The sequence below is a fragment of the Meleagris gallopavo genome, chromosome 4 (assembly GCF_000146605.3).
Source record: "Meleagris gallopavo isolate NT-WF06-2002-E0010 breed Aviagen turkey brand Nicholas breeding stock chromosome 4, Turkey_5.1, whole genome shotgun sequence".
In the NCBI taxonomy this organism is placed as follows: domain Eukaryota; kingdom Metazoa; phylum Chordata; class Aves; order Galliformes; family Phasianidae; genus Meleagris; species Meleagris gallopavo.
In genome coordinates, this window is record NC_015014.2 from 39,980,625 (window position 1) to 40,007,601 (window position 26,977).

General features: G+C 36.0%; 1 protein-coding gene across 2 annotated transcripts in view; it reads left to right on the forward strand.

Moving 5' to 3' along the window:
* The window catches only part of BANK1 (B cell scaffold protein with ankyrin repeats 1), a 130,574-nt gene that overhangs the window by 18,924 nt on the left and 84,673 nt on the right, over positions 1–26,977 (forward strand). For both annotated transcript variants that reach the window (XM_010710042.3, XM_010710041.3), the window contains 4 exons: positions 15,037–15,185; positions 16,628–16,766; positions 18,769–18,911; positions 26,087–26,207. In XM_010710042.3, the coding sequence (XP_010708344.1) occupies positions 15,037–15,185; positions 16,628–16,766; positions 18,769–18,911; positions 26,087–26,207 (552 nt within the window). The remainder of the gene's footprint in view (positions 1–15,036; positions 15,186–16,627; positions 16,767–18,768; positions 18,912–26,086; positions 26,208–26,977) is intronic.

Sequence of the window (26,977 nt, forward strand, 5' to 3'; positions counted from 1 at the left end):
TACATCTAGTAAGTGCCCTAAATTCCTCCAGCAGTTATTTGCGCCTTGGTATTGACAATGCAGGAAGGAGGACAAGTTGCATCTAATACAGATATCTTTCCGTGTCACTATTCTAAAGTATGCTGACATTGTTATGAGATTTTGTGGTGAGACATCTCACTACAGCTCATTAGTCTGCTTGCTGTTTATTATTGTTTGCCAGTTGTTCAAAGAAACTCTTGTCACTTCAGTCTTAAGAAGAGGTAGACTCTTGTGTGTGAAGATTAACTGTTTCTATATGTGAGTAGTTGAGAATTGCTCAGTAAACCTACATGTAGCCATTCATGTCTGCTATTGCATCAAAAAGTGGGAAGGAAGTACATTAATTAGCATAACCCAAATAGAAAGATAGGTTCAGATTCTTTGACAGCATTGGGAAGTTTCTCAGAAGGAATGCTTCTACTTGAGACAGCAGTATGCCATTAATTTCTGCCTGCTAACAAATAAACATTCATACCGGTACACAGTTCTAATTACCAAGAAGAGTATTTTGAAGAAAGCTGCTTTTGCACCTACCCAGTAAAGTATAACTGGGGTGCTGAGATGCTAACATTTTGTATTTGTCTGTTGTATACATAAACAATCAGGCCAGGAGCTTAAAATAGGGCTTAACATACACTAAACTTCAGCCCACTTCAAACATGGAGCTACTTTCCATTATGCAGATCACAGAAAAGAGAAATAAGCTTTTATGATATCTATCTCCTGTTTCATTGTGTTGGAATTGTACCCGAACTTTGAGTATAATGTTTGAATACTGGAAAAGTACTTTAGATTTTGAATTCAGTGCATTACAACTTCTGAATACTAACGTGAGCAAGATTTTACAGAAGTCAGTAATGTTTGACAATGTGAATTTTCTTAGGCTGTCTTAGGAATTGTAATGTTGAATCCCTCATTTAGGTGGAAAATTCATCATTTTCTTCAAAGGGAAAGTATTTAACCTGGATTTTGATACTGTCTACAAAGAAATGGAACTGTGCACTAGCAAGAAGCAGAGTCCAAGAGGAAACAAAATCACTGATATATTTTTTTTTTATTATTATTATTTTATTTTTTTGCTTGCTTGCTTGTGAATAGTATGATTTTTGTGCATGCAGAGGCTAAAGCCAGGCTGGTAAAGATTTCTTACATGAGCACGTAGGATTAAGTAATTGGAGCAAAGTAGGTGATTCTGGCTTAGCTTACTGCCAGGGGAGTCTTCAGTAGAAGAGATCATAGAAGTGTGCCTCTTTCTTCCTTTCCCGACTTACTTTCTTGAGATGTGCTTCTCCATTTACATGCAGAAGTATTGCTGTACCAATGCAGTGACAGGGCTATCCAACAAAACTTGTGCTAAGTGCTACTGCCTTGTTTTATACAGCACCACACCCTGACTATTTCAAACCAGAAGAGAAACTTTAATAGCATCCTGGAGTTGTCAACACAAATAGGGTCTTAAGAGTGCCTGCGGCTGCTACTTTAACTTTTTAACTTCTTTGTTCCTTCTTTTATTATTCCTACCAAATCCAAAGATGTTATTTATATAATCTTGTAGCTCATGTTTCGATCTGTCAGCCAGTCATGGCGACTGGAACACTTGGATACTGAGATATGTATCACATATGTAATGTTTTTCTTCTAATTTAATGCTAATTGGATGAAAATTGTTTACACTTGGTAAGGTGAATGCACAGGTATCTTAAAGTGAATGTCTTTTACTAATGTTTAAGACAATTTCATACAGTTCATTTTACTAGTAGAAGTCAAATTCAAATTCATACACTATAAGCATTGCTGCTGCAACGTATGCTCATTTAAATCAGTGTACTGTAATTTTACTATTATTTATTTTTATTGTACATTTTTTCACTTTAGAAAGGAATTAATGGTTTTATCATCGTTAGTTTGTTCCTTCAAGGTGCTAAGTGAGCACCATGCAAATTTGTAATTTTTATTGCAAAACAGTCATCAGTCTGTACTTAGTTGCAGTTGTGGAGCTGTTTCTAAAGCTTACAGATGATTTAGGTTTAAGATTTCCTGCACAAATTTTGCTACATGTATTTATAGTTGTACATGTTCTTAAAACTATATATTTACTCTCCTCTGGTTTTATGCTATGGTTACCTTTCACAATTATGGAGAAATTATTACTAGAAGGCATTTACGAAAGTCCTCTGGAAAGAATTTCTTGTGTGTGTTTAATATGCAAATATTATTGTAACATTAGTGTTTGTCGTTTCACCTTGATGCATTTCCTTTATGTCAGCATCAATGTCTTGTAAATAAGAGAAAATAATCCTTATATTTTCCTGAATTGACAAAGGGGGAAAAAAAAACTCAACTCCCTATCCCTGAAAAAGAAGCATGGCACCAGTCTAAGTTCATACTGAAAAAAAATCAATATAGGATAGCAAAAGATGACTTTCAGATACAGAATGAGATTTTGCTCTTGGGAGGGATTTACTGATTTAAATGGCCGTAAGGACAGAGCTGGATACAGAAAATGTTATTGCAGTTAAAAACTTAAATGTTCAAAAGTCAGAAATTTTCAGGTAGAAAGTAGACAGTTGGATTTTAATTTAGTCCCTTGTTCTTGTGCACTGATTGCCTTTAATTACTTAAATGTATTTTTTTTTCCCTTTCAAGAACCTATCCTTATTAGTACACAGGATAAATAGTACTCAGTTAATTGTTATTTGAGACTTAGTTTTGTGTTTGAGTTTGTGGTTGCATATGTCACTGAATGGCATTTCTGTGTGATTCAAATCCTGTTGAGAAAACAATTATTTGCTAACGTTATGTTCTGTAGAACTTATTTCTATATTATGAGTGCTATTGATATGGTTGATTAGGTCGCTATTTAATGTACTTGTATTTAGCAAGTTTGAAGTGAAGTATTTCTTTTACTTCTGGTACTTACTACTTTGAGGCCTGACTTTTCATAACACTGAACGCTATACAATACTTTTTATGTTCGTATTCAAACTCCTCTTAACTGGAGATTTATTTGTGACTGCTCAGATGATTGCAGATTGGCTGTAAAGCTTTATCTAAGATATCATCTGGAATTTCATCTAAAAAAAAAGGGGGGGGGTGTAAATAAGTATGCAGGCATTACTTTATTTTTGAGATTCTACATTGCTTATCCATCTGTTCATTAGAGCAAAATGAAGATTCTGTGAAACAATGGATCTGACAATAGTGACCATGACTATCCTATCACCAACTCTTTGCAGATGAGTTTGAATTCCCCTTGCATTTTCTGAAGAGTTGTGGCTTTATTTAATTAATTGGTACTTGTTCCCTTACATCTTGTCAGACTAACCTTACCATAGCATACAGCTGTGTACAGGAACAAGCCTTGTTCTCAAACATCTACCTGCACATCTATACAGATGTATTCCCATGAAGAGTGTGGAAAGATGAATTTAATCAGGGCATTTCCGTTTTCCTTGAATTTCAGAGTAGAGAAAAGAGGAAGTCCTTGAAGAGCTTTTGTTTTCTGTTCCCAAAATGTCAAGTCTTGCTTGCCGTGAAAAGGGAGCTAACTATGAAATTTCAAATCAAACAGTTCTACTCACATCACACTTGCAGCATCGGTCACTGTCAACCAGTGACCAGGAGAAGCAATGCATTCACACTTCAGCTCCTATTAGCATTTGCCACTGTAGTTTGTTTATGTTTGTCAAGGCCCATAAGGAGTCTCACTGGGGAAAAATGAAGGGCAAAATCTCCACTTACTCTGAGTAAAGAACTGTGTTATATGTTTTCTGTCCCAAGTTCTTAAACAGCTTTATTTCTGGGTTGACACCTTTGTGGAGTGTTTTGACTTAACACTGCAAGTTGCTGCTTGAAACAGTCCTTATGAAAACAAATTACCTTGGAAATCCTGGTATGGCAGTTCTGTACTGTTGGACTCAGATTACTGCCTGGGAGTCTGTCTCCTGGGCATGGTGTCAGGACGCCACGAGCTTACTGGCTCTTCCTTAGTAGCATGAATTCAATATACATGAGAATGATCTATGGCATTTAAGATTTCAGCTTCTTCAAGTAACTGTATGTGCTTTTAGATACTCCAGTTGTTCCCATTTACCTTGGTTTTGATCACAATGCAAACCAGTCTTTGGACATGTGTCTTGGATACTTTTGAATCACAGAAACACCAAGGTTGGAAAAGACCTACAAGATCATCCAGTCCAACCATCTACCTATCACCAGTAGTTCTCACTAAACCATATCTCTCAACACAAAATTCAAACGTTCCTTGAATACCTCCAGGGTTGGTGTCTCTACCATCTCCCTGGGCAGCCCATTCCAGTGCCTGACCACTCTTTCAGAAAAGTAGTATTTCCTTACATCCAGCCTAAATCTCCCCTGACGCAGCTTGAAACCATTCCCTCTAGTCCTATCACCAGTTACATGAGAGAAGATGCCGATCCCCAGCTCACTACAACCTCCCTTCAGGTAGGTTGAGGTAAAATTAAACTGGAAAGTGCACTTGAGGAGCCCACTGATTGCATTTCATCTGCTGACAGGTGTGCGCCTTACAGGTCCAAACTAGAATTAGCTGGAAGTAAGTCTCTTTGAAATGTGTGCAACATGAAAGTATTTCCAAGTATTTCTCTATGCTAAACCATCTCCTTTTGGTCTCACCTCAATTCCAGCAGTGGCTGTCTTGACATTGCAGCTGTACTGGTGTGATCTCTAGCAGAAAGCTGCTGTGAAACTGCACTGCTTACCTCTGTAGACACACTGTCAAAATTTCTAAGGATGCCTTTTTCAATCATGTTCTGAATGGGCTGTGGCTCTGCACTGAAAAGATTTGTTGGTACAAAGAAGGCTTTTTGTCATTACTGGATGATCATCTAGTTGCTTAATAAACTGACATCACCATTCCTTTGATTAATAATTGGGATGCCCAAAAAAATGACAGTATAGAATGAAACAAAGAAAACAGAACTCTAAGAAAAAAATGTGGAGACGTTTCTCTAAGCTACTCCTACTTTAAACCATGAGACATCTTTCATATGAATCTTCTGCTCTTAAATGGAAAATTGGAGGGAAGCTTTGAGTCCAAGTTTTCCATCAACTTGGTGATCAATGTTGCAATAAGATACGCTGAACAAAAAAGCAAAAAAATTTCACTTGAAATTTTCTTTTGGAATTGTCTGGACTGCAGTTCTCAGTCAGCTTTTGACAGCTGTCTTGATAACGCTGAATGTATGGAAGCACTTAAGGAGAGATCTGAAAAGTTGTCATCTTCCATGGCAAATTTACTATTGTTCTCACCATTTGGGTGATTCTTCTATCACACCATGAAATCAGTATTATTCTTCCTTTCCTGCTGCAGCTGCCTTCTTGCTCATTGCTGAGAAATTCGATGGGATCCCAAGTAGATAGCAATCTCAACTGTAGCAGCTACAGGTTAATAATGTTTAGGTATTGCTAAGAGGACCAAGGAGATTCTCAAGCTGATTTGATGTGTGAAAGAGCTGAATAGAAAAGAGATTTACAGTAACAGTACCCTTTATGTATGGTGAAGACTGACTCCTGAATGACAGCAAGGGAATACGAAGTCAAGATTTCTTCCCAGCGGTTCCACATGGAGCAGGTATTTTGATACTACTGCAAAACTTCAGAGGGAAAAACACCCCAAAAAGAAACATAATTGCAGTTTCCAAAGTTCAGCATGTCAGTCTTTCCAAAGCCAAGAAACATACGATGGCAACTGCAAATGAAACAGTGTTAGTGCCATGTAAAAAGTATGTGAACTCTCAGACAGAGGCAGGATTTGACTTTTGATGAAAAACATCCAGTGACTGCTTCTCTCTAATAAGAAAGCATGTAGTGCTAAGCTGTATATATGGAGCAAAACAAAAGTGGCATTATCAATGGAGAAATTATAAATCAAAGCAGTATTTTTTTCTGGAACCCTACCATAGCGTTTTACCTAAGATCTTCAGTGGAGCTTGGCTTGTGGAAAGCTGAAGTGTGTTTCTAGTGTACATGTATGCAAAAGTAGAGACAAGCTGAAAAAAGATGGAATTTAGAGTTGTTCTGGAATTAAAGTTGAGCAGATTAGAAGTATGATGCTTAAACAGGAAATTTAAAGCAGCAAGGCTGGAAAGAGCAGTGAGTGGTTGATAAGACAGTTTAAAAAAAAAAGAGAGAGAGAGAGAGAGAGGATATATCCAATAAAACAAAGATAGATGAGGAATGAGAAAGCACTAACAATCCATAAGGACTGACTGAAGTAAATTGTGCAAGGCCTTGAGGGAAAAGGTTAGAGAACACATTGGAAGATGCGAAAACAATATGATCACTGAGGTCCTTTGGGGGAAATATGAGCTACAAGCAGATGTGAAAAGAATTGATTTGCTAGTATCTGTGAATGCTGGAAAAGATCCAGTTGTGGAATGCTAATCACCATGATATGAATTTGTGAGGGCTCATTCCTTGTAGGCTGTAGCTGAACAAGTTAGTTCTTTAGCCAGTCACGGATATCACATATGTATTTCTGGTTTTGTATTAAAAGAAAAAATTTAATGTTTTTATTACTAGCAGCTGTATTTTGAGCAGTTTCTTTGTGGTTCCTTAAGAAATTTTCTGCTCTCCAAATAATCATTATTTGCAATTTGTACTAAAGTTGGAGAAGTGAAGCAATCTTACTAGGATCTGGGTATAGTCTTGTAAGTATATAGCTTAAAAATATGAATGCCTTATTATTGAATTAACATTCATAATTTTACCTGCAGAGTAAGACTAGACTTGAATTTAAATATCTGTTAGTTGATATTTACATTCAAAAAAAGGTTGTTACCCTTCTGTTAAACAGCTTTTTCTTTATTACCATTTGCCTTTAAGACTTGTGTCCTGGTACTTATTAACTGAATGATTAGAGATGGACAAACTGAGCACAGAAATATGTTATTAATATGCAGTAGTTGTCTACTCATCAAGTTTAGCAGCAGACAGTTTTTGGCCCTTCTTTCATCCCTTCTCAGAGGTGTTCTTAAAGCTAACATAAGCTTACTGTTATCTGTATCCTTAACCATTATAAACTGGAGGAAGGCAAAATAGATGGCATCCCTTTAAGAGATGAAGAGTTATCAGCATGCTTTTGCTCTGCTGTTCTTTCTTACAGTGACATCAGAAATCCTGTTCTAGTAAAATGTGTGTATTCTGACATTGAGGTGTAGGATTAAAGGACAGTATCTTAAAGGGTAAAGACCTCAGACTTGCTTTCATATTCATAACCCTAACAAAAGAAAAATAAACAAGATTTAGAAACAAAATGTGGTTTTCGTATGTCTGAAGTACTGTTCTTTGTCAGATTTGTAAGGAAAAAGTGTGCTGTTTAGTCTATCTTATGGGTCAGTAGATTTGATCTATTTTATACCAAATAAGTGAGTACCTTGAAAAGTAACATATCCCATAGTGAGTTGGTCTTGCTGACTAATCACACTTTTTTTTTTCTTTAATATCAAATATGTCTGCTGAGTCTTTCTGCTGGCAACTGTGGTAATATGGCATGAGGAGACACATGGTCTCTTAGATATGCAAGTCCTACGTAATTTTCAGATAAAAAATAGCATCATCAAGTTATGCTATTTCATGAATGAGCTGCTGCAGTCTAAGTAGTTTCTGCTACCAGATTGATTTAAGAGATGCTGTAACGTGGAGCACATCGTCTTGTGTCAGTAAGCGTTTGGATGCTATTAGTTGTACATACATAGGTTTAAGGCTGAGGATAACAGCTCTGTGTCTCTTCCACCTCCACCTCTTCCTATGCGGTTGTTATGGGACAATTAGTTTCATTATATTTCAGCCAAATTCTTTCTTGAATTTTGATGATTGTAAAGGATTATTCTTCATCAAGAGAACAGTTTCAAACATGGTCAGAAGGGTGAAGTTTGGCTGTTCACTTGTAGTTCCCCGAGGCTGGTGTTTGCAAAATCTTAAAGCCTGAAATCTGAGGTTTTGGCCTGCCTGCTAATTGTGTTTCCCTGAAGTATGTCTTAATTTGAAAAAGCTCCCCTTTAGCTGTGTTCTTTTATATCTGTGTAATTAAAAATGTAGCTGTATGCCACTTCCAAGTCCAAGGATAGTGTGCTGTTTGGACCAGGCCAAGTGTATGAGGCTTGGAGTTTAGAAATAATAGGGCCAGTAAGTAGCTGAAAGTAGCCTCTTAAGAATAATAGCGAAGTTGCAGGGCCATCTTAAGAGACAAACAAGTTTTGGAAGTCTGCTCCCGACATTGGAGGCCTCTATCAATCCTAGTATCTTCAGTGTTAACTTGGGTCAGCAGCTCATCTCTATCATTTTTGCTGTAGCTTCGCATCTTGGATTTTCGATAGCATTTGGTGCTGTATAATCCATCAATGAAAAAGAAATGAGATATGTGTGCTGAACCACAGAGAAAAGGAACAAAATCCCATGTTCTTACAGTAGTAGAACTCCAGTAAATTTGAAGTGCATAGATTGGTCCTTTTATAAAACATTAGTCTTTAATATCTGAGAACTGTTGGTGCATGTAGAGAGGCAGACTTCAGACTTTAGTTTGGCTTTCCCAGGAGAAGACACAGGATGAAAGTATGTGGAATGTAGAAACTGAAAATAACAGGCTTGGGCTCCATCAGCAGTTCTGTTCAGCACCTAAATGACCTCAGGCAAGTAGTTATTATTTCCAAACTAATTGGTGTGCCTAATAGCTTAGAAACTTGTGGAGAGTCTTACTGTGTGCCAGGAGAGCAGCAGAGTGGTTGTATTCTTAGTGTACTGCTGCAGCAAATGAGTACCATAGATCTGATTGCAGTAAAAAGAAACGCACACACACAAAGAGAGGCTTAGTCCTAAAAAGGCCTTTAATCTAAATCTATGCATCCAAACTAAAAACACTGATTACTGAGTTTGTCAGACCTTTTTTTTGCTGAGCCACAGACCAATTTAGAGCTAGTCACAGTCCTATGTTGCATCTGAATATACACCTAAAATCATATGAAAGTTGTATATACAAGCACCTACAATTTCATAAAATTATTTCTTAGGAAAAGATGATTGGGAAATCCATAGTAAATTGTTTTTTTGCTATTTTAGTAGACCTTTTATTTATTTTTTTTACAGCAGGTTTTGTTTGTTTGTTTGTTTGCACTTCACTTGCATTTTGGATACACCAAAGATGATTTCTGTGTTGTTTAGATGCTTTTATAAAAAGCCTCCGTTAGGCTACAGCTATATTGGAATGATAAATTATATACAGAACCATACCTGATTAATACAAAAAAGAGGGTATGTATCCTTGCAATCTTTGCAATCAAATCAATCTTTGCCTATGTTAACATAATGAAGAAGAAAACAATCCAGGGATTACTCTGCTGTGGAATAGAAATAGATGTGAATGTATATTGCAGCACCATAAACTGCTAACATGACACAAACACCAAGTCTGAATGCGCAGACAAGGAAGCACTATTCTTCATAGCTTTTAAAGGAACTGTTGGTTGGGGTTTATTTGCAAGAAAAATTTTTCGCTATAAATAAAGTAGCGACCATTTAGGAGTCACAGGCAAAATAGGCCAACTTGCAGAAAGCTGCAGTTTTTGACAGAACAACTCGAACATGGAAGCAGAAACTGGGACTGAGAATGATTTTGAGAAAAACAAAGGTAACTGTCAAAGTATTTGTAAAAGAGAGATGATTTAGCAACTAGAGAAATGTTATTTAACACTCATTCAATAATGAATACGTTTACATTGGTCTGGAATTTATACAGAAGAGAAAACAAACAAAGGAAATTAAGTCATATGTTTATATGTTTGGGTATGTTTAATCATTTTCTGAGATTTTAGAAAGGCCTCTCTCACCATCAGTAAAAGAAATCTTTTCAGCAGAGGAGAAAAGGGAATTTGCTTTGAAATTGCATCTTAGAAAGGATTTCTAGTAAAGATGAATAAATCTCAAGTTCACACAGCATAAAACAGGCTTACTGAATGATGCCCAGCATGATGGATATTTTCTTCTGCTGTGTTTCTTACAGCCTTTCTCAGATTGTCTGTAGAGCATTTAGAAATGGCTTTGATTCCTTCTCTGCTGAGTTCTCTGCTGAGATCTAGCAGTGTTTAGAAACAGCCATAGTTTAAGATTAATTATTGTCTATAATAAATTTAGGGTGAATTGCAGGGAAATACATCTAAGTAATTTTTCCTGATTTCTCTCTGTTTAGAGGATTACTTATTTGGGGTGTTCTTTTGTTGTTTGGGTGTTGTTGTTTGTTTGTTTTTTTCCTAAATCTTACCTCTCAGTTCTCATTTTTGCTGAGTGCTCGTGTGTAAATTCAAGCTTTGAAACTGAAAGGAAACCAATTTTAAATGAGTCTCTCTTCAATTAACCCTCACAGAACGCCATGGGACCATCTCTGCTCATAACTAACTTTGTGCTGGGGAATGATCCCAGTGGATGACTTGTTCACTTCACTTGCTGAATCTGACTTCCTTCCAAAATCTTCAGTTTAATCTTTTGACACTGTAGCTCCCTGTCTTTTTTTTATCTGGCCACATGTCCCTAATCACCTTTTCATTCTTTGTCATCTGCCTGACCTGATTTGCCCTTATTTCTCCTCTTCTTGTTTATTTTGTGATGTAGGGATACATACCTCGCTCCAGGCAGTTTCATTTTTTCAGCTGGCACTGCTTTAGCAAAGATTAAGAAAACTAAAATTCATAAAGCTAGCAGGTGGTTCTGCTTTTGTAAAACTAACGAAATTTTAGCTGTAAGAATAATTCCATGAATTAGAAAATATGTAAGTCTTTTATGTTTGTTTTCTGCTATTTTTAATATACCAGATCTGTCACATGCTCTGTTGATTTGAAACACGCAGCAAGTAATCAGAGACAGAGATAACGTACAATCCTTGCATAGACTGCAATAGGGAAAGCTAAGGACTGTATTTGTAAAGCTAGAATTCTTTTTTGGGGGGGAGGTACAATGCGATATGGATGTTGTTTAGAAGCTTTGGTGAGACATTAGTTGTTGAATTGCATAAGAGAATAGAAGGGCTTCATGAAAATTTCAGTGCATGCGAAGGAATGCAATTTCAAAGTAGTTGAATGAATTTAGTTTGAAATGTGGATTTGAAAGCAATAATGCTTTCCAAAAGATTTTGTGAAAAATATAAAAAAACTGATGTATTGAAGTTAAGCAAATGAAGTAGAATTGAAAACATCAGTACTTTCCTCAGTTAAATAACTTGTAGTAAATTTAGTAGTATAATAATCTATTATATTTATCACATTTACTTAAATATGAACTTCAAATTAAGAGCATCCTTTCAGTGAGGTGATCAGTGGTAGGTGTTTGTCAAAAGCAATCCTGCAAAAACAGCCTGAAGAGGATGGATCACTGTCTTATGTATCAGATAATTCCCATCAGCACTGTCCTAGTAGAAGAGTATCATAGATTTTCCCTTATTTCTAGCTTCTAGCTCATAGTTCTGTCTAAACATCACTAGTTACTGTTAACAATTTCTTATACTTCGATCTTACATGTAAGGGTCCAATTTTAGTCATCCATTATTTCAATCATTGCTGCTACATTTTAAGAACCTCACAGATTGGTCTATAATTTAAAAAGTTAAAAGAGCACATTTAACAAGCTTCACCTATCCTTTAATATAGCTTTTCTCTTAGATATCTTGGGATTGTAATGATTTTCCTTTTAGGATTCTTTTAAGGTGATCTTCACCTGCAGTTGTAAATTCTTGTTAAGTTACTTTTTTTTTAAAGCCTTCGCAATCGATGAAGCTCCCCAGCCATCACTTTCTGGTTAAATTCAAAGAGTATTCCCAGTGAAGATGTCCAAAATTCAAGTGTTCAAAAGACCTATATATTGAACAAAACCTTCTGCCCACAATAAACAAAAAAATGTCTATATATATGCTCCATCTGTATTAATAGACTCTTTTTACTCTGATTTTAAACTCTTACAAATGACATTGTTTTATTTAATGTTACTAACCCATGCTTTGTTTGATTCCTAGTTTATTGATTGGTCAGCATCTACAAGTAGCATTTTACTTGGTTGTTCCATGTTTCTCAGCATTTTGGAATAGATGCAACCACTGGATGAAATCTGAGTGCTGGAAATCATAGTTCCAGAATTTGGTCATTACACCGCAGTGATGATATAGATCCCTGTTATTCTTAGGCTGCTGCACACTGTTTTCATTGATACATATATAATGTAGGCCTGACATTTTCTGAAAGAGGTCTTGCTTGATTTTTTTATTTTTATTTTTTTAAGCTAATAAATTGCTAACCACTTCCACAGTCATCAGGAGAATCCCTCATTCTATTAAATATCAAAGTTTGTGATATTAAAAAAAACACATTTCTTAATAATTTCTGTAGAGTAATGCAGTCCCAATTCTGACTGGACTGGAGTCATGATATTGTAGTTAAATGTCACTATACATAAAAAAAATATAAAGAACAATTAGTGTGGGAGGAAAATGTTATCCTAATTTGAATCAAATTGTTAGCACTAATGTTAACATCGCTAGATGAATTATTGAGGACATTATAAGGTAGAATTAACTGCTGTCATTGTTGATCAGTGGAGTGCAGGCTGTAGAAATGCAGTTATCATGAACTTAACATAGATCAGAAGGATCTAGATCACACAATCCTTGAAGAATGATAAATGACAGAAGGCTGGCATCTTTGAATCCATTGCCTACCAGGTTTATCATTTGGCTCTTTCATTTTATCTGTCTGGTAATGGAATGTTTCTTGTTTTGCGAGATTCCTTTGCATGAAGTGGCAGAAAAGTTTTTAGAAGCATACATCTCATATGAGTTGTCTTCTGAAGCAATTTCTACATGCTTTTGTATAACATTTGAGTGAACACTGAATATATCTGAAGTATGTGTTATGGGCGTGCAGGATCCTAGATACAAAAAGATGGCAAAAAAGATGGCAAAAAGCCATCTTCCCTTCTGAGACAGCAGATCTTTCTTTTCTGGAAAGGCAGTGCTGAATAATGTCTGATCTTGATAATCAGATAAATTAACATACTCCAAAGTATTTGGAACCAGATTAAACTGCACCAAACAGTGTAGATTGGGTTGAAAATTGTCTTTGCTCAATTTAGTTTATTTCACTTTCAAAATAAGCAAAGGGAAATAGGAGTGCTTTAGTTCTGCAAAGTATGTCTACACATAGGCTCAGTGTACTTTTACCAATCTGAATTCAGTACTTTTCTGTACAGAGTGTACAATTCTGTACTTCTACACTGAATTCATAGCTTGCATATAGAATTAGTTTACCTTAAAAACATCATGATATAAGCAGGCTGGGGTAATTTTCATATCTGGTGATGAACACTGAACCACTTACCATAGATGTTCACAGAACTTTTAGCTTTCTCACCAGGACATGGACATATGATTCATTTTTCTTCCACAACCTCTTTAACAAACAAAACATATCTCTAAAAAAATTCTACAGAAGACACTGCTTACCAAAGTTTCTGTGCTACATTCCACAGCATAACTTTGTTTAGCTGTTGTATTTCTTATAGAAGAAATTTATTAAAATTTGTCTTTAGAAGCAAAGCAAAGAAGCAAAGGTAAAGAGAGGCAGCACTCCGTATCAGAGAAACTGATGTATTTGGGGAAATAAATACAAGTCAGAAGTGGGGAAGCTAACTGTAAGTTGCCAGTACTCGTGCTGAATGCTAAGAGGTTTGTGCTGCTTGAGAGCGCCATGTGGTTTGTGTACCTCAGTGACATGGGCTCTTCTGGAAAGAAGTCAAAATGGCTTTGGTACTTGCTTGAGCAGAGCCAAATTGCTACTGTTCTGTATTCTGCACATTGCTAATTTATATTAATATTCTACATCCATTTAAGACGAAAAGATGTACCCCAAAAGATGTGTCCTTGAATATAATTGGCTGTGAGTGTTCTGTAATTTAGAATAGTATAAGCTACTGTTGATACCTCTCAGGATGTTCTCTAACCAGCCAGTCAGTATTTTTTAACTCTGACTGCTTGGGATGTTATCACGGATCTAACTAGGTGACTGAATATGCTGGATAATCCTATATGATTAAGAACTGCTGCATGTCCTTTGAGATGGGTGGCAAGAGTGTTCTGTACAGAGTAACAGAGTGTCTGGAAAGGAGTAGTAATGATGCAGCTGAGAAGTAGGAAGTGTGAAGAATAGCTTTTCTAAAATACTGTCTTAGAGCTCTGCAGATGCAGTTGTCAATTCTTTTATATTTCCTCATTAAAACTCTGTGAGTTGGTGAAGGGTTCACTGTAGCTCTTGGGCCTTTCCTGGCATAAGAAATATATATAAGAATTCGGTCATAAACTGCCTGTGTGGTTGGAGTAGCATGCCCAAACCCAGTCTATCCTGCACAAAAATATGTATGCCTTCAGATCCATCTTTTTGTCCATAAAGGGGGGGCAAAGAATATAGAGTCCTCGTGTCAAGGAAAGCTCTGTCTGCCGTCATAGTTAGATGGCCACATGCATTGCTGTTCTCATATAACCCTTCCTGGAGACAAATGGGTTGAAATTTAAAGAGCGTAGCATGACCCTCTTGAAATACAGGCAAAGCAGACACGGTAAAGATCTCAGTTTATCCCAGTATATGCTACCAGCAAGAGAGTTTATTCTACTGAAACAGCAAAACTGGTTGATCTCTGCAACCTCACTGGTGACAGTAACCAGACTAAAGGCCATGTCTGCTTTGTCTTTATAATGTGAAGCATATAAAGAGAAGCTATTCACATAAATAAAGATTGCAGGATAAGAATACGGAAACAAATCCTTTCTCTAAGGGGGAGCCTTCCCTTATTTAACTTAAAGGAAATTTGGCCAGGCTTTCATGTGGTGCCATTAATGTGGCTCCAAGTGCTATGTGAGTTCTCAGATACAATGTAAACTGCATCGCTGCCATGTTTCATTCATGTAGAATGGTTAACAATATCCTCATTTCACCTTGTTTATTTCAGATTGCCAGGCTACCTCTGATGTTAGCTTATCAGATGCCAGAGGAGCATCAGAAAAAGCAGATCTTGGTTTTGAAACAGAAGTACTTACTGAGACATTAGAAACTAACCAGAACTCAGTATTGGTGCTTCCAGCAAGAATATCGTGTGAGGTAAGCTATTTGAATGCTGAAGTCTTTGAGATGAAGGTCAACGTTCTTCTTTTTCTCATTCATACCGTGTCAGTTTTGAAAACAGATTTCAGATAAGTGTCCAAAATGAGAGTGCTTTGAGACTGCAGTCAGATTTTTGTTGTTGTTGTTTTGTCTCACATCTGTATTGGAGCCACCAGATTTGCAGACTAAAATAGTTTTTAGCCTCTGAAAGACTTTATTTCTATGAGACTTGTTTGGTAGTTTGGGTAGAGATGTTACTGCCACGAGGACCTTGTAGTTCGAGAGGGAGCATGTGATTGGTAACTTTTGGAGGGATACAGAGTGCCTCTTTGGAGGAATACATAGTGAGTACGTACATAGGTACTGACACCTTGGGAGTTATGCAATTAGTGGTTCTGTGAGCAAACACCTTACCTAATTCTAAATCGAAATCAGAAATATTTTTACATACATATCTAACGGATAGAAATGTTCCTATGTGCTATGTGTTTTTTTGTTTTTTTTTTTTTTTTTTTTGGTTCAAGATTGCTGTGGGAGTATATGTGAGAGTAAAAACGAAGAATGTACTTTATCCAGCCCTGCATTCTTTTATATAAGTGAATGGCTGTGGTCAGATGGAGACTGCAGTGTATCTGAAATGTCACATATTTTGATTATTGTCTGTCAGAAGGCAATTCTATATGTCAGCTCACTGGAACAGATTACAGCTGAATATCAATACTGATGTACCATTTATACCATATCTTATGCATATGTTAACAGTACGTTAGCGTAAGTCACTACAGTTAAAAACAGTGTTGCTGCTACTTGGAAACATTGAAGTGTGAACCTGTGGAGGCAAAACAACTAACAGGTTGAAGAAAACTGTTTCATCTCATGACTTGTTTGCTTTGTTTTTTTTCCTCTGCTTCAGTTTTGTTATATGTAATTTGCAGCGTTAAAACTGATTTTATGCATCTTATATCTATGCATCAAACATGATTTACACACATTATTTCAGTAAAGTTATAGGAGAGTGGCATTCCCCCTGCTTCAGGAAGCAGTAGAAAACTACTAGCTCAGTTTATTTGTTGCTTCCATCTTACTTCCCTGTCAGCTCGCCTGAAGAGTTTAAATGAGTTGTATTTTAGGTTCTCACTCAGCTGAATGTCATTTTTCTAGGCTGTACAGTAGGATTGTCACAGAAAAAGTGAAGATATTTGCATATGCATTTAAAATAGAGTTTAATAATGTTGTTAGGTAAGCTGATTAATTAATGTTGTCATTTATTGTATACAGAATATTAAAGGATAACACCAAGATGGCAGAATATGTTGGTATTATGATATTTTTGCATGAAGGTACTGGTAAAAGAACTTCTAACTTAAGTTTCCATTTGCATTTTACAATGTCAGTATAATTTTGTGAAGGACTAATCGGAACACATTTTAATTTTATAGAGCCCTGGTGAAATATTCATTTTGTTGAAAGATGAAATAGATGATGAAACTTTAGAAATTGAATTCATAGCAGATAATCAACGAATTAGGACACAGCCAGCCTCTTGGAATAAGAAGGTCAAGTACATGAAAGCATTAGGTAAGAAAAAAAATTATTTACTTTTAAGTACTCAGAAAATTTTTTACTCCCTTCACTTTTTTATAAGTAGTTTCACTTCCCACTGCTTTGTAGGTGTTTCCTGTACATGGGTTTTGCATACAGAACATTTATTAATAATGCAGAGAGGCAAAGCCTTGTGATTTATGGGAAACTAGGTTCTATTAGATTGTTTTTGTGTAGTTAAATGACAGGTGGCTGTCTTAAAATGTCATTGATTAGTCACAGATTAAAATTCTCCAAAAACACTGACATAAAATGGAAAGCTAATATTCTTTTCTTCTTACTCTATCACTGAAATGTTTCATTTTATATCTAATGCAGTAGCTTTGGTTATACTCACTCTATAATTCTTACTGGCATAGGAGTTCTTTGTTCTTTTTTCATATTCATGTTGTTCCTCTGTATCAGTTGGATCTGCTGATTTCTAACAATTCTTTTTGACTGTTCCATCTGTAATGTTAGTTGCCATTCTTCCTTGTTTTGCCTGGGAAATAATAAAGGGAAAAAAGAACAACTTTTATCTCAGGAGGTAGACAGTGCCAGTGTAAGACTCACACCTATGCACTCATCCATTTGATGAGAGTTACAAATTAAAACATGTATGACCTAAGTAATCATAGTGTAGCTTGCCAGTCTATTGCATTCTGTGAATTCCTGAAGAAATTTGCATAATATTTTATATTATAATCATTGCAATACAGTGTTAGACAGGAAGAAAAAAAATTATAAGGGCTTCAGGCTTCTTGGCACTGCATTTGGGTAACTCTGTGACCTGATTTTTAACCTAGACACTGTGCATGTGTCTTGAGAATTCTTTAGTACTGTGACAGTGAAGAGTCTGTTTTCAGAGACCTGATTGGAAAATACATCACTAACAGTAAATTTTCATTAGTAACTGGATTTCACAGAAGAAAAGCTCAAATCCTAAATCACAGGTCTTACAGAATTGTTCTGTAAGAACATTATTGATCATGGTAAGGTTTCAATAATGGCTGAAGTAATAAAATATGGACAGTGAATGAAATACTATGAAAAGCATGGCAGAGAGCTGCAGCCCACATTTTATTTCACTTCTTATATGTTTTTAACACTTTTCTATGTAGTCTTTGCTGTAAAATCTGGAAATATTTTGGAGTAACTTCTTATACTGAGGGTCTAGCTAATCTAATGTTATAAGAAAAATCTTTACAAAAAAAAAAAGTTTGGGTAGCTTTCCATTTAAGTGATTTAAGTTAACATTCTATTCATTCAGTTTCTTTGGCTTTATTACTCTTCTCCATTTGCAGGGTTGTCTTTTTTAGTGGGCAGAGTTAGAATTCTAAGAGAACTGTGCTGGTGCTGGTATGGTACAGCAGGATGCCTTGCACAATGAATTCTAATGAATTATAAAATATACTAATAAAGAGGCCTCATGCTGCATGCACAGAGCAAGTCATACTTAAGTAATACACTGTACAAATGCCTTTCCATTGCCTCTTTCTTTTGCTTCTTTCCTTTGTTCTTACCAGGTAAACAACTGGAATGGAAGTAATCAGTAATACTGCAACTTTTTGCAGTTTAGAACCACTTCAATTTTGAGAACCTCGCCTGCAATTAGAAAAATGTTTCAAAAGATGAATTGCAATTTGTAATTAATGAGCTTTTCATTATTTTGAAGACATAAAGAAGGTGATTATAGGTCACCAGTCCAACAAAGGGAAGATGGAAATTGGAAGTGTACCATTTTCATCTACTTTCTAACATGACGCAATACAATAAGTCTATCTCATACTGATCTGCAGATATGTATTTTCTTTTGTCAGCTTTTTAATGTTAGATTGAAAGACAGCCAAAACAAAACTGCTCACACTAAATCATCTGTGAAATGCAAATCTATACATTTTCTATGATATTTTCTTCTGCTCTTTTATTCATTCTCTCAGATTTCTGGTCTAGGATTGTAAAATGTTTTCAGCTACTGTTCTGTTTTGTGTTTTATAAGATTTTCCTGCTGGCCCTGTATATATAAATGTCTACTGTGAGGGTGTCATTAAGACCACTGCACAGATTGAATATTATACTGCAGCAGAAGAGATTGAGAGCATCTTTCAGAAAGTAGCTGACCCAATAGCTTTTATTTGTCAGGTAAGTTGACTTTTGCATTAAGATAACGAAAAAAATAGAATGTAAGTGCCACTATGAGCTAAGAAAACATATACCATGATGTAAAGACTTTTCATTGCATAGTAATTAATAATGATTCAGTAATAGCCTCAGGGTTAGAGAGGCCTGTCTTTGAGATGTCTAGCTCTAAACAAAACAGGCAAGTGAAAACAAACTTTCCTTTTTTGTTTTTCTTTAGAATGATAAAAACATCTTTGGTACTGTATATGCACAGTGAAAAACATCCTGCATTACAGAGGATGAAAAGAATAATTTGTAGTAGCAATGTCTCTCTCCCTTCAGTGTTCTTTTGAGAATGTTCTTAAACTAGTAGAAACAAGTAATCTTAAGACATTGCATTTGGACGATTATTATTCATTCACTAGTAAATGGGATTTTTCTGGCATATCTTGCACGGATAGCATCAGGTTGCTATTCATGTAGTGTCCATGTACAGCTGCTGAATTATCATTCATGTGGTTTGCTGGTTGTTGTGCAGATTCTTCACATTTATTTAGAAGAATTCAGATTTTGAGCTGGATTTTAGATCAGCACAGCAGACTGCAGTGCTCTGCAGCATCCTTTGCCAATAGCACACAAAAAATAATAAGAAAACACTTATTTAAAAAGGACAGAAGTGGAAGTATCATTTGTTGCATAGTGTGTAGCCCTAGCAGACTTGTTGTGATGTCTGTATTTAATTGCAGAGCTAGAACAAAAATAATAGTACCTGTTTCCAATGCAGACAGTCTCATTTTCCTGTGACAAATCTACCTTATCTACCACCTAAAGCATTATACACATTAATTAAAAAAAAAAAGAAAAGAAAAAAAGGATTAATAAAAAATGATGCATTGCATAATTTGTAGTCTTTTCAGGATGAGTGTTGATTGTTTCTAAATACAATTCTCTTCCTGTTGTTCAGGAGTCTGGCCCTTCATTTAACTGCATGCCTAATATTTAGTAAGACACATGCAATTCAAATTCTATACAAATGCAAACATAATTATGTGCAGAGCTATAGCACCAGAAAATACAACTGTAGCGTTATCACTATCAGGTATGTTTAAAAATTTGCATGCCTTTACTCATCTGGATAATAAGAAAGGATTTAAATGAGGAGACGTTGTTTAATTTCATTGTATTGGCAACTGGAAAACCAGATAAAATTTTCATACACAAGTGGGTTTTACAACCCACACAGTATGATGGCTGTTTTGCAGGAAAGTACTCGAATGGTAATTCTTCTATAAGTCTGCTGGAAGATTTGTCATCGTATTTAATGGTACCCACTGGGCCATGCAGTGAGATATATTAACTGGCTGGGTAGCTGAACTATTTCCACAGACTTTTTAAATACTTTAAGCCTTCATGTAAACCTGATTTAATGGCAATAAGATACATTGTAAAGATGCAATTTACGGAACATGATTTAACTTAATCTTAAAAAATGTGCTCACACAAGGAAAAACAAAACCTTGGTACTAATTAGAATTCCCATCAAGTAGCAGGAGTAGTAGTAACTTTTATTTAACTAGAATAATTAAAACCTTTGAGACTATCAGCTTATTTGCAAAAGTATCCTGGGGAAGCAGTGATTTATCTATGCAAAGTAACAGTCAAACACAATAGAAAATAAAATTAAAATAAAATAGAAAAGCTTACAGCAATTGTTGATCAAAGTGGTATCATTCTGTTGTTCAGATAAAAGTTCAAGATTTTCACAAATGCTTGTAATCCTTATTAAAAGTCTGCGATGCAAGGAAATTGCTACAGTAATGCATACCAAAAATACAACGGTTTGGTAAAATGCTTTCATTGTACTGCTGACTTCTGCAGCAATTTTGAGGTGATATCAACACTCAGACTATTCTCCTCTTCTCCACTTTGGCCCCCAGTAAAACCCAAGTAAGTTAACCAAATCAAACAAATAGGCTTACACCTATCCGTTCCTTTCACGATAGTCAGATCAATTCATGTGCCTCAGTGGGAGACCAGGAAGGTACAGTAATGCTGTTCCTCTTAATTGTTCTTTATTTTTAATAGGAATTAGTAGTAGTTATAGTTAAGAGAAAATGTGTTCTATGATCTTGCAAGTCATTTTTTGGGTGACATTCTTTATTTCATCTGATAGATTGTTATTTTCTATGTTCCTTATTTGTAAGAACCTCTAAAAGTATTTAACGTTGGCAAGACATTTTAAGCAGCCAAACAAATGTTGACAATGTATGAAAATAGTAAAAATGAATCGTTTCTTTCAAAAAGTTTTGGAAGAAAGCAAACTGAAAACTTATATTAGTGTATGAAGAGTTGGGATTGTTATAACTGAATTATAATTCTTAACACACTTAACACATGGGGCTACATATAGGCAGAAGGCCTCTCACTTTTTTGTTCTCTCATGTTAATGTTAGTTCTGTATTAAAGCAACTCTCTCAAGGAGTTTATGTTCTGTAACCTGCTGAACAGCCTGTTCTTAAAGTTTTTATAATTCATAAATAATTTTTAAAAAAAAAACTTCTTAGCAACTTTTCACTTGAACATTCTGCTGGATTTGCATGTCGTATTGATTCTTCTCTCAGACTTTCTACCAAATGCAAGTATTGATTATTTAGTGTTGGGAATTTCTTGGTACGTTCGTTAGGTTTTCAATAAAGAGAAACTCAGGTTGTATCCTTATTACTGAAGGTGATAGGTTCCTTTTAGTTTGAGTGTGTTAGAATGTCCAGAGAGATTCAGAAAGTCTTTGAGAAACACTGGCTGAATAATACAATTCTGAGGGCCTATGATTTAAAAAACAAACAAACAAACAAACAAAAAAAAAACACCTACCTCTTGATTTTTTTTTTTCCTGCTAGTCATCAAATAAGATTCCAGTTACAGTGTTTATTGATAAAAATGAAAATAAACTGCCCCCTTTTCTATGAAAACTTATGAGAATTAGCTGTATGACTCGTGGAGATATTATAAATGTACCTTTACCTGATCCCCTAAGATATTCCCTTCCAAACTGTTTTTAATATTGCTATCTTCTAAGCCACATCGGTAGCTGTTATTTTAAAATGTTTATTTCCTTTCCTCTAAATATGAAATCTCTCCATATTCCATCTCTGGCTGAAGATGTAAGAAGTGCTCTGCCTAATTTGAACCCTAACCCCTGCTCTCTGATAGAAGAAATGTATTGAAGTGCATATAAAGCAGTATCTGATACATAAGAACTACTGAAGTAGTTCATCTTTATGTAAATGTAACCTTGTTAGTACTGCTAAAGCCAGTGAAAAATATGTTAATTTACTGTCTGTATGCTGTTTCAGTGGCACACATTTTCAGGACTTTGTTAGCAGTTATTATGGAATGTAGGTCATCTCATTCATAAAAGTAGCAAAATCTATGCTTGCTCTTTTCCTTTTTTAAGAAAGTTTTTGATGCGATGCCCCAGGTGTGATGGACAGCACTCGGGGCTGCTCTGTTCTTCACAGCTGTATCCTTTTGCTCTGAGAAGGGGGCAGGGGACTGTAGATAACGCCTGCACCTGGAGAGGAGGTACTAGATAAGGACTGGTGAGAGCCCTGGGGCACGCAGGAGAACTAACATTGAAGGAGAGGCTTCTCTAGGCTTTAAGGCTTTGCCTTAGAGAGCATGGAAAGAACTGTCTAGAAACTTACTGGCTTGAAACTGAGCAGCTCCTGGAAAGAAGATTGTTCGCAATGGTACGCAGTCAGAAAAACAGCACTTTTACTTCTTTTCTGCCATGATTTAAATCTGTTTTCAGATAAAATTTGGGCTTTCTCAAATTTCTGACTGGCTTGATGGTAACCCTCGCAGCATGCTTAACTTAATATGCTGTTCTACTCCTGATGGCTTTTCAGCATGGATTTGAGTGTAGTGTTATTGAGATTTCTCAGGAAGACTGAGATCTTTAGACCTGTAGAGAATTGTAGAGGGCATATCAAAATACATAAATGCAGCTGTGGAGCAGAAATGAGTAAGATCTTTAAACTAAATTCCTTCCTGGTGGAGGAAGGTGATGACCTTTTATTGTCATCACCTTTATTAAGAGGAGCTTTCTCCTCTTAGCTGGGTAGGGCAGAGTGGTCCTATTGCTAGTTCTGTGTCACTGTTACTTCTAAGTTACTGTTACTTCACATAACTAGTGGGACTGCTTTCCTATGTGTGAGATGCAAGGTATTAGCATACATATTTTTGTAGCAGTTAAACTAGATTTTCTTACCATGTCTTTTTTGGAGCGTAGAAGAGCAAATCTAGTCATTATGATTCAATTTACAAGATAGCTTTTTAAATCATGTGCTTGAGCCTTTAGATTTCAGATCCCTGGAGGAAGAGAAAAAAAATTGAGATAGAAAACTTGAAGCAAATTGCACTATGATAACCATGCATAAGAAGGATGTTGTGCCTGCCTTTAAATTCCTAGGAATGAATAGCCTGGTCACTGTAAGGCAGACTTGTTAAAGCATTAGAAATACACTTCTCATTCAATTTAGGCCCTTTTCGAAGGTCAAACGTACTAGTTTCAGAATCTTGTAGAAACTGAGCTCACTAGATCTAGGTAAGCCATGTAACCGTTTATGACCTTGAAAGTTTTACTGTGAGTTTCTGAAATTGTATGCTTTTCTCATTTCAAGAACTTGCCCCAACTCATGTAAATTTGATTATCTAAGTTCAAAGTCAGTGCTATGTTTCCAAGGTACTCCTCCCGCAGATTTCTGCCTGAATAAAAAGGGGAAGGAGAAGTTCCTGTATCTGGTCATATTTAAAGCAGTGAACCTTAGAAGGGATAACCTTGAGTGCTTGCTGAAAGGAGATGACTTTTGATATGCAAGACAGTCTGAAACATACTCTGTTTGAAACTGCTCCTCAAGCATTTCAGGAAAGGTAGTTGTTGTTGATTTATTTATTTTGTTCACTTTTATTTGGAACAGGGAGAATGTCTCTACCTCTTTAGAGGGAAATTAAAAATAATATTACAGGTCTAGTTAATCGTGAAGCCAGCCTATATATTTACTCACTGAATGTTGGATTTTCTGCTACCCAGTTGCTTCAGTGAATACCAGTGATTTTGAGCCTCCTTTGTCATGACATAGGTTCTTCCTGTATGCTCATTTGATCTCATTCCTATATTATTGCTTGTTGTAAAATCTCAGAATGGTTTGAGTTGGAAGATATTTAGTTCCAACTCTCTGCCTTAGGCAGAGACATTGTCCACTTGATCAGGTTGCCTGAAGCCCCATCCAACCTGGCTTTAAACACTTCCAGGATTACCTTTGTCCTAATCTGGTTTGAAACCTATTAAAATAGTACCAGTGTTGATACCATGTCTAAAATATCTTCTTGGGATAAGAGAGAGTAGTGTGGTTTCCTAACTGAGTTCTAGTATTATTGTTCTTCATAATTTTTAAATATGATGAGACATTTATGTTAATAGGCTTTTTGTGGGGAGGATGTAGATATTTAGTAGACATTTATGATGTTTGCAATTCCCTCTGTAAATGGAATGCTTAGGTTAGGTCTTTATTCTAGAACATGCTTTTGGGCATTTCTCTTCTACGAGGTGTTGTTTGGTTGTGGCTTTTTTCTTGTACAATGTTGTTGTGTTTTTTTTTTTAGCAAGTCTGTATGGTAACAATTATAGAAAATACACAATGTTACAGTACAGGAAGCGTGGATGTAGAAATGAACAGATCACAAGTCACTATATGCAATGTTTTTTATATATCAAAATTAATACTTTCCAATTTTGGTTATAGGAAAAAATGAACAATCATATTTTATTGATGTTAACTCAATTTCCTGCACAAACTTGTCACCAAATTCTGGATCATTCATGTGGAACTCAGCCAAAAATGTTATCCTGCCAATGTACTCAACATTTTCTGATCATATAGGAATTTCTTTCTTATTCACTCTTAACAGCATTAGGAATTAAACTGCATGTTCCATCAGTAGACACCTTTTTCCTTTTCCTCAGATTGTCAGCCACTGAGTTTCTTTTTGAGATTATATATACTAAACATGCCTGCAGATACCTCTGTTAGCAATCCAGAGTTGTCTTGTCCAGAAACACTTCAGGTATGTGAAGCAAAACATGTAATGCAGGGTTACTGAGCAGTGTAAACCAATTCCCTCTGAGTGCTTCTCTGCTGTTGCTGAGCTTCTTTTGATGCCCAGTGCAGCTTAGACTGTGCTAGCTCTCTAGTGCTTAGTTCTTCCTGTTTGAATCCCTGCAATCACACTTCTCATTGCACCAGGAAAAGCAGGATTTAATTATGACTACCTTGAGAGTAATTAGGAATGGATCTTGGCCTTTTGTCTAGACAGAATTAGGCAATCAGAAAATGTTCTCATAGCAGTCAGGATTTTGCTTGTCTAAAGGCAAAGCGCTTGGTAGGAAGCTCATCTAACTGATTGCTTGCTATCAGTTTCTTAATCCGCCAGCGGTTTTAGGCCATGGCTGTTGGAACCGATGCTGTTTGCTACATAGCAAAGCACACAATCTTAATGTAAGGATTTCCAGTAACGGAGTGCTACTGTATTCCTTAAACCCATCCTGAATTATGCTATAATGACACCTTGGATTAATTGGTAACTGGCATCTGTCAGAACAGCTCCTGGTTTTGGACCATGTTGTCATACAAATCTTCCTGTCCTTACCCTTTGCAGAATCACAGAATTGTAGGGGTTAGAAGGGACCTCTAGAGACAATGTAGTCCAACTCCCCTGCAAAGCAAGCTCCCTAGACCGGGCTGCACAGGTGGCTGTCCAGGTGAGTCTTGAATATCTCCAGAGAAGGTGACTCCACAACCACTCTTGGCAGCCTGTTCCAGTGCTCTGTCACTCTCACTGTGAAGAAGCTCTTATGCACATTAGTGCAGAACTTGTATGCCTCAGCTTATGGTCATTTCCCCTTGTCCTATCACCACATGCTGCTGAAAAGAGTCTGGCCTCATCGCTTTGCCTCCCACACCATAGATATTTATAGACATTGATCAGGTCTCCTCTACATTGTCTTTTCTCAATGCTGAGCAGACCCAGGTCACTCAGCCTTTCCTTTGAATAATCTGATTCACAAGCAACCTGAAGATAAAGTTAAAATTGCATGTGCAACAAATGCAGCTTTTATTTATTTGTCTTTTAAACAGACTTCTAAGTTTTCATCTGTGGAGAAGCTAGACAACATTCTGACTTTGTTACTGGAAAGCAGGATAGTTAGTTGTGAATTCAGCGCACGCCAAAGTGAAGAGCAGCACCATCAACAACCTAGTGAGTCCCTTCTTTTTTGCATTGATTTTTGTTACTGCTGCAATGGTTATTACTTATAAATGTTAATAAGACAATCTTTAAATATTTAAGACTGCTGGTGATGTGCAAAAATCCACAATAAAGACAACATAACCAAGGCAGAAATGGGGGAAAAAAAGAATTTTGTAAACCATTACTTCATGAGTCAGTACTTACGTAATTAGACTTGTCTGGTTGTTTGATCAGCTTTGGATTAAATTCAAATTAACAGCTTTTCAGCTCAGTAAACTTATACTCACAGAGAAAATAGGCAACAAGAGACATGACGAGGTGGCTGTACATTATGTGTGTGTATTATTTTCCTTCTTAATTGCTCTTTTGCAGTACTCAAACTTTGCACTCTTATTTCAAACTAACAGAGAAAATCAATTTTTTTATTATTATTATTTGAAGAGAATGGGTTGCTTTTGAACTTAGAACACCATTAGGCATCGACACTGATTTTAGTAACTGTGTACTTATTGGTTACCAGTACTTTATTCTGGCCAAAAGATAATTATATTATTGAAGTATATATATAGTGAATTAAAGTTGGATTTGTCTGTGAAGTAAATGCATTGTACATACAATTCAATAGTGTACCAACAGGAACTACTGGTTATTGGAGGGCTTGGTTGAATTAATTAACCACTTGTTAAGGATTCAAATTCTATTACAGTAAGTCAAGAAGTTGATTATTTAGTTTGTGTTTTGAAAAGAATCATGATGTTATTTCAGATGGAGTTTTTTTT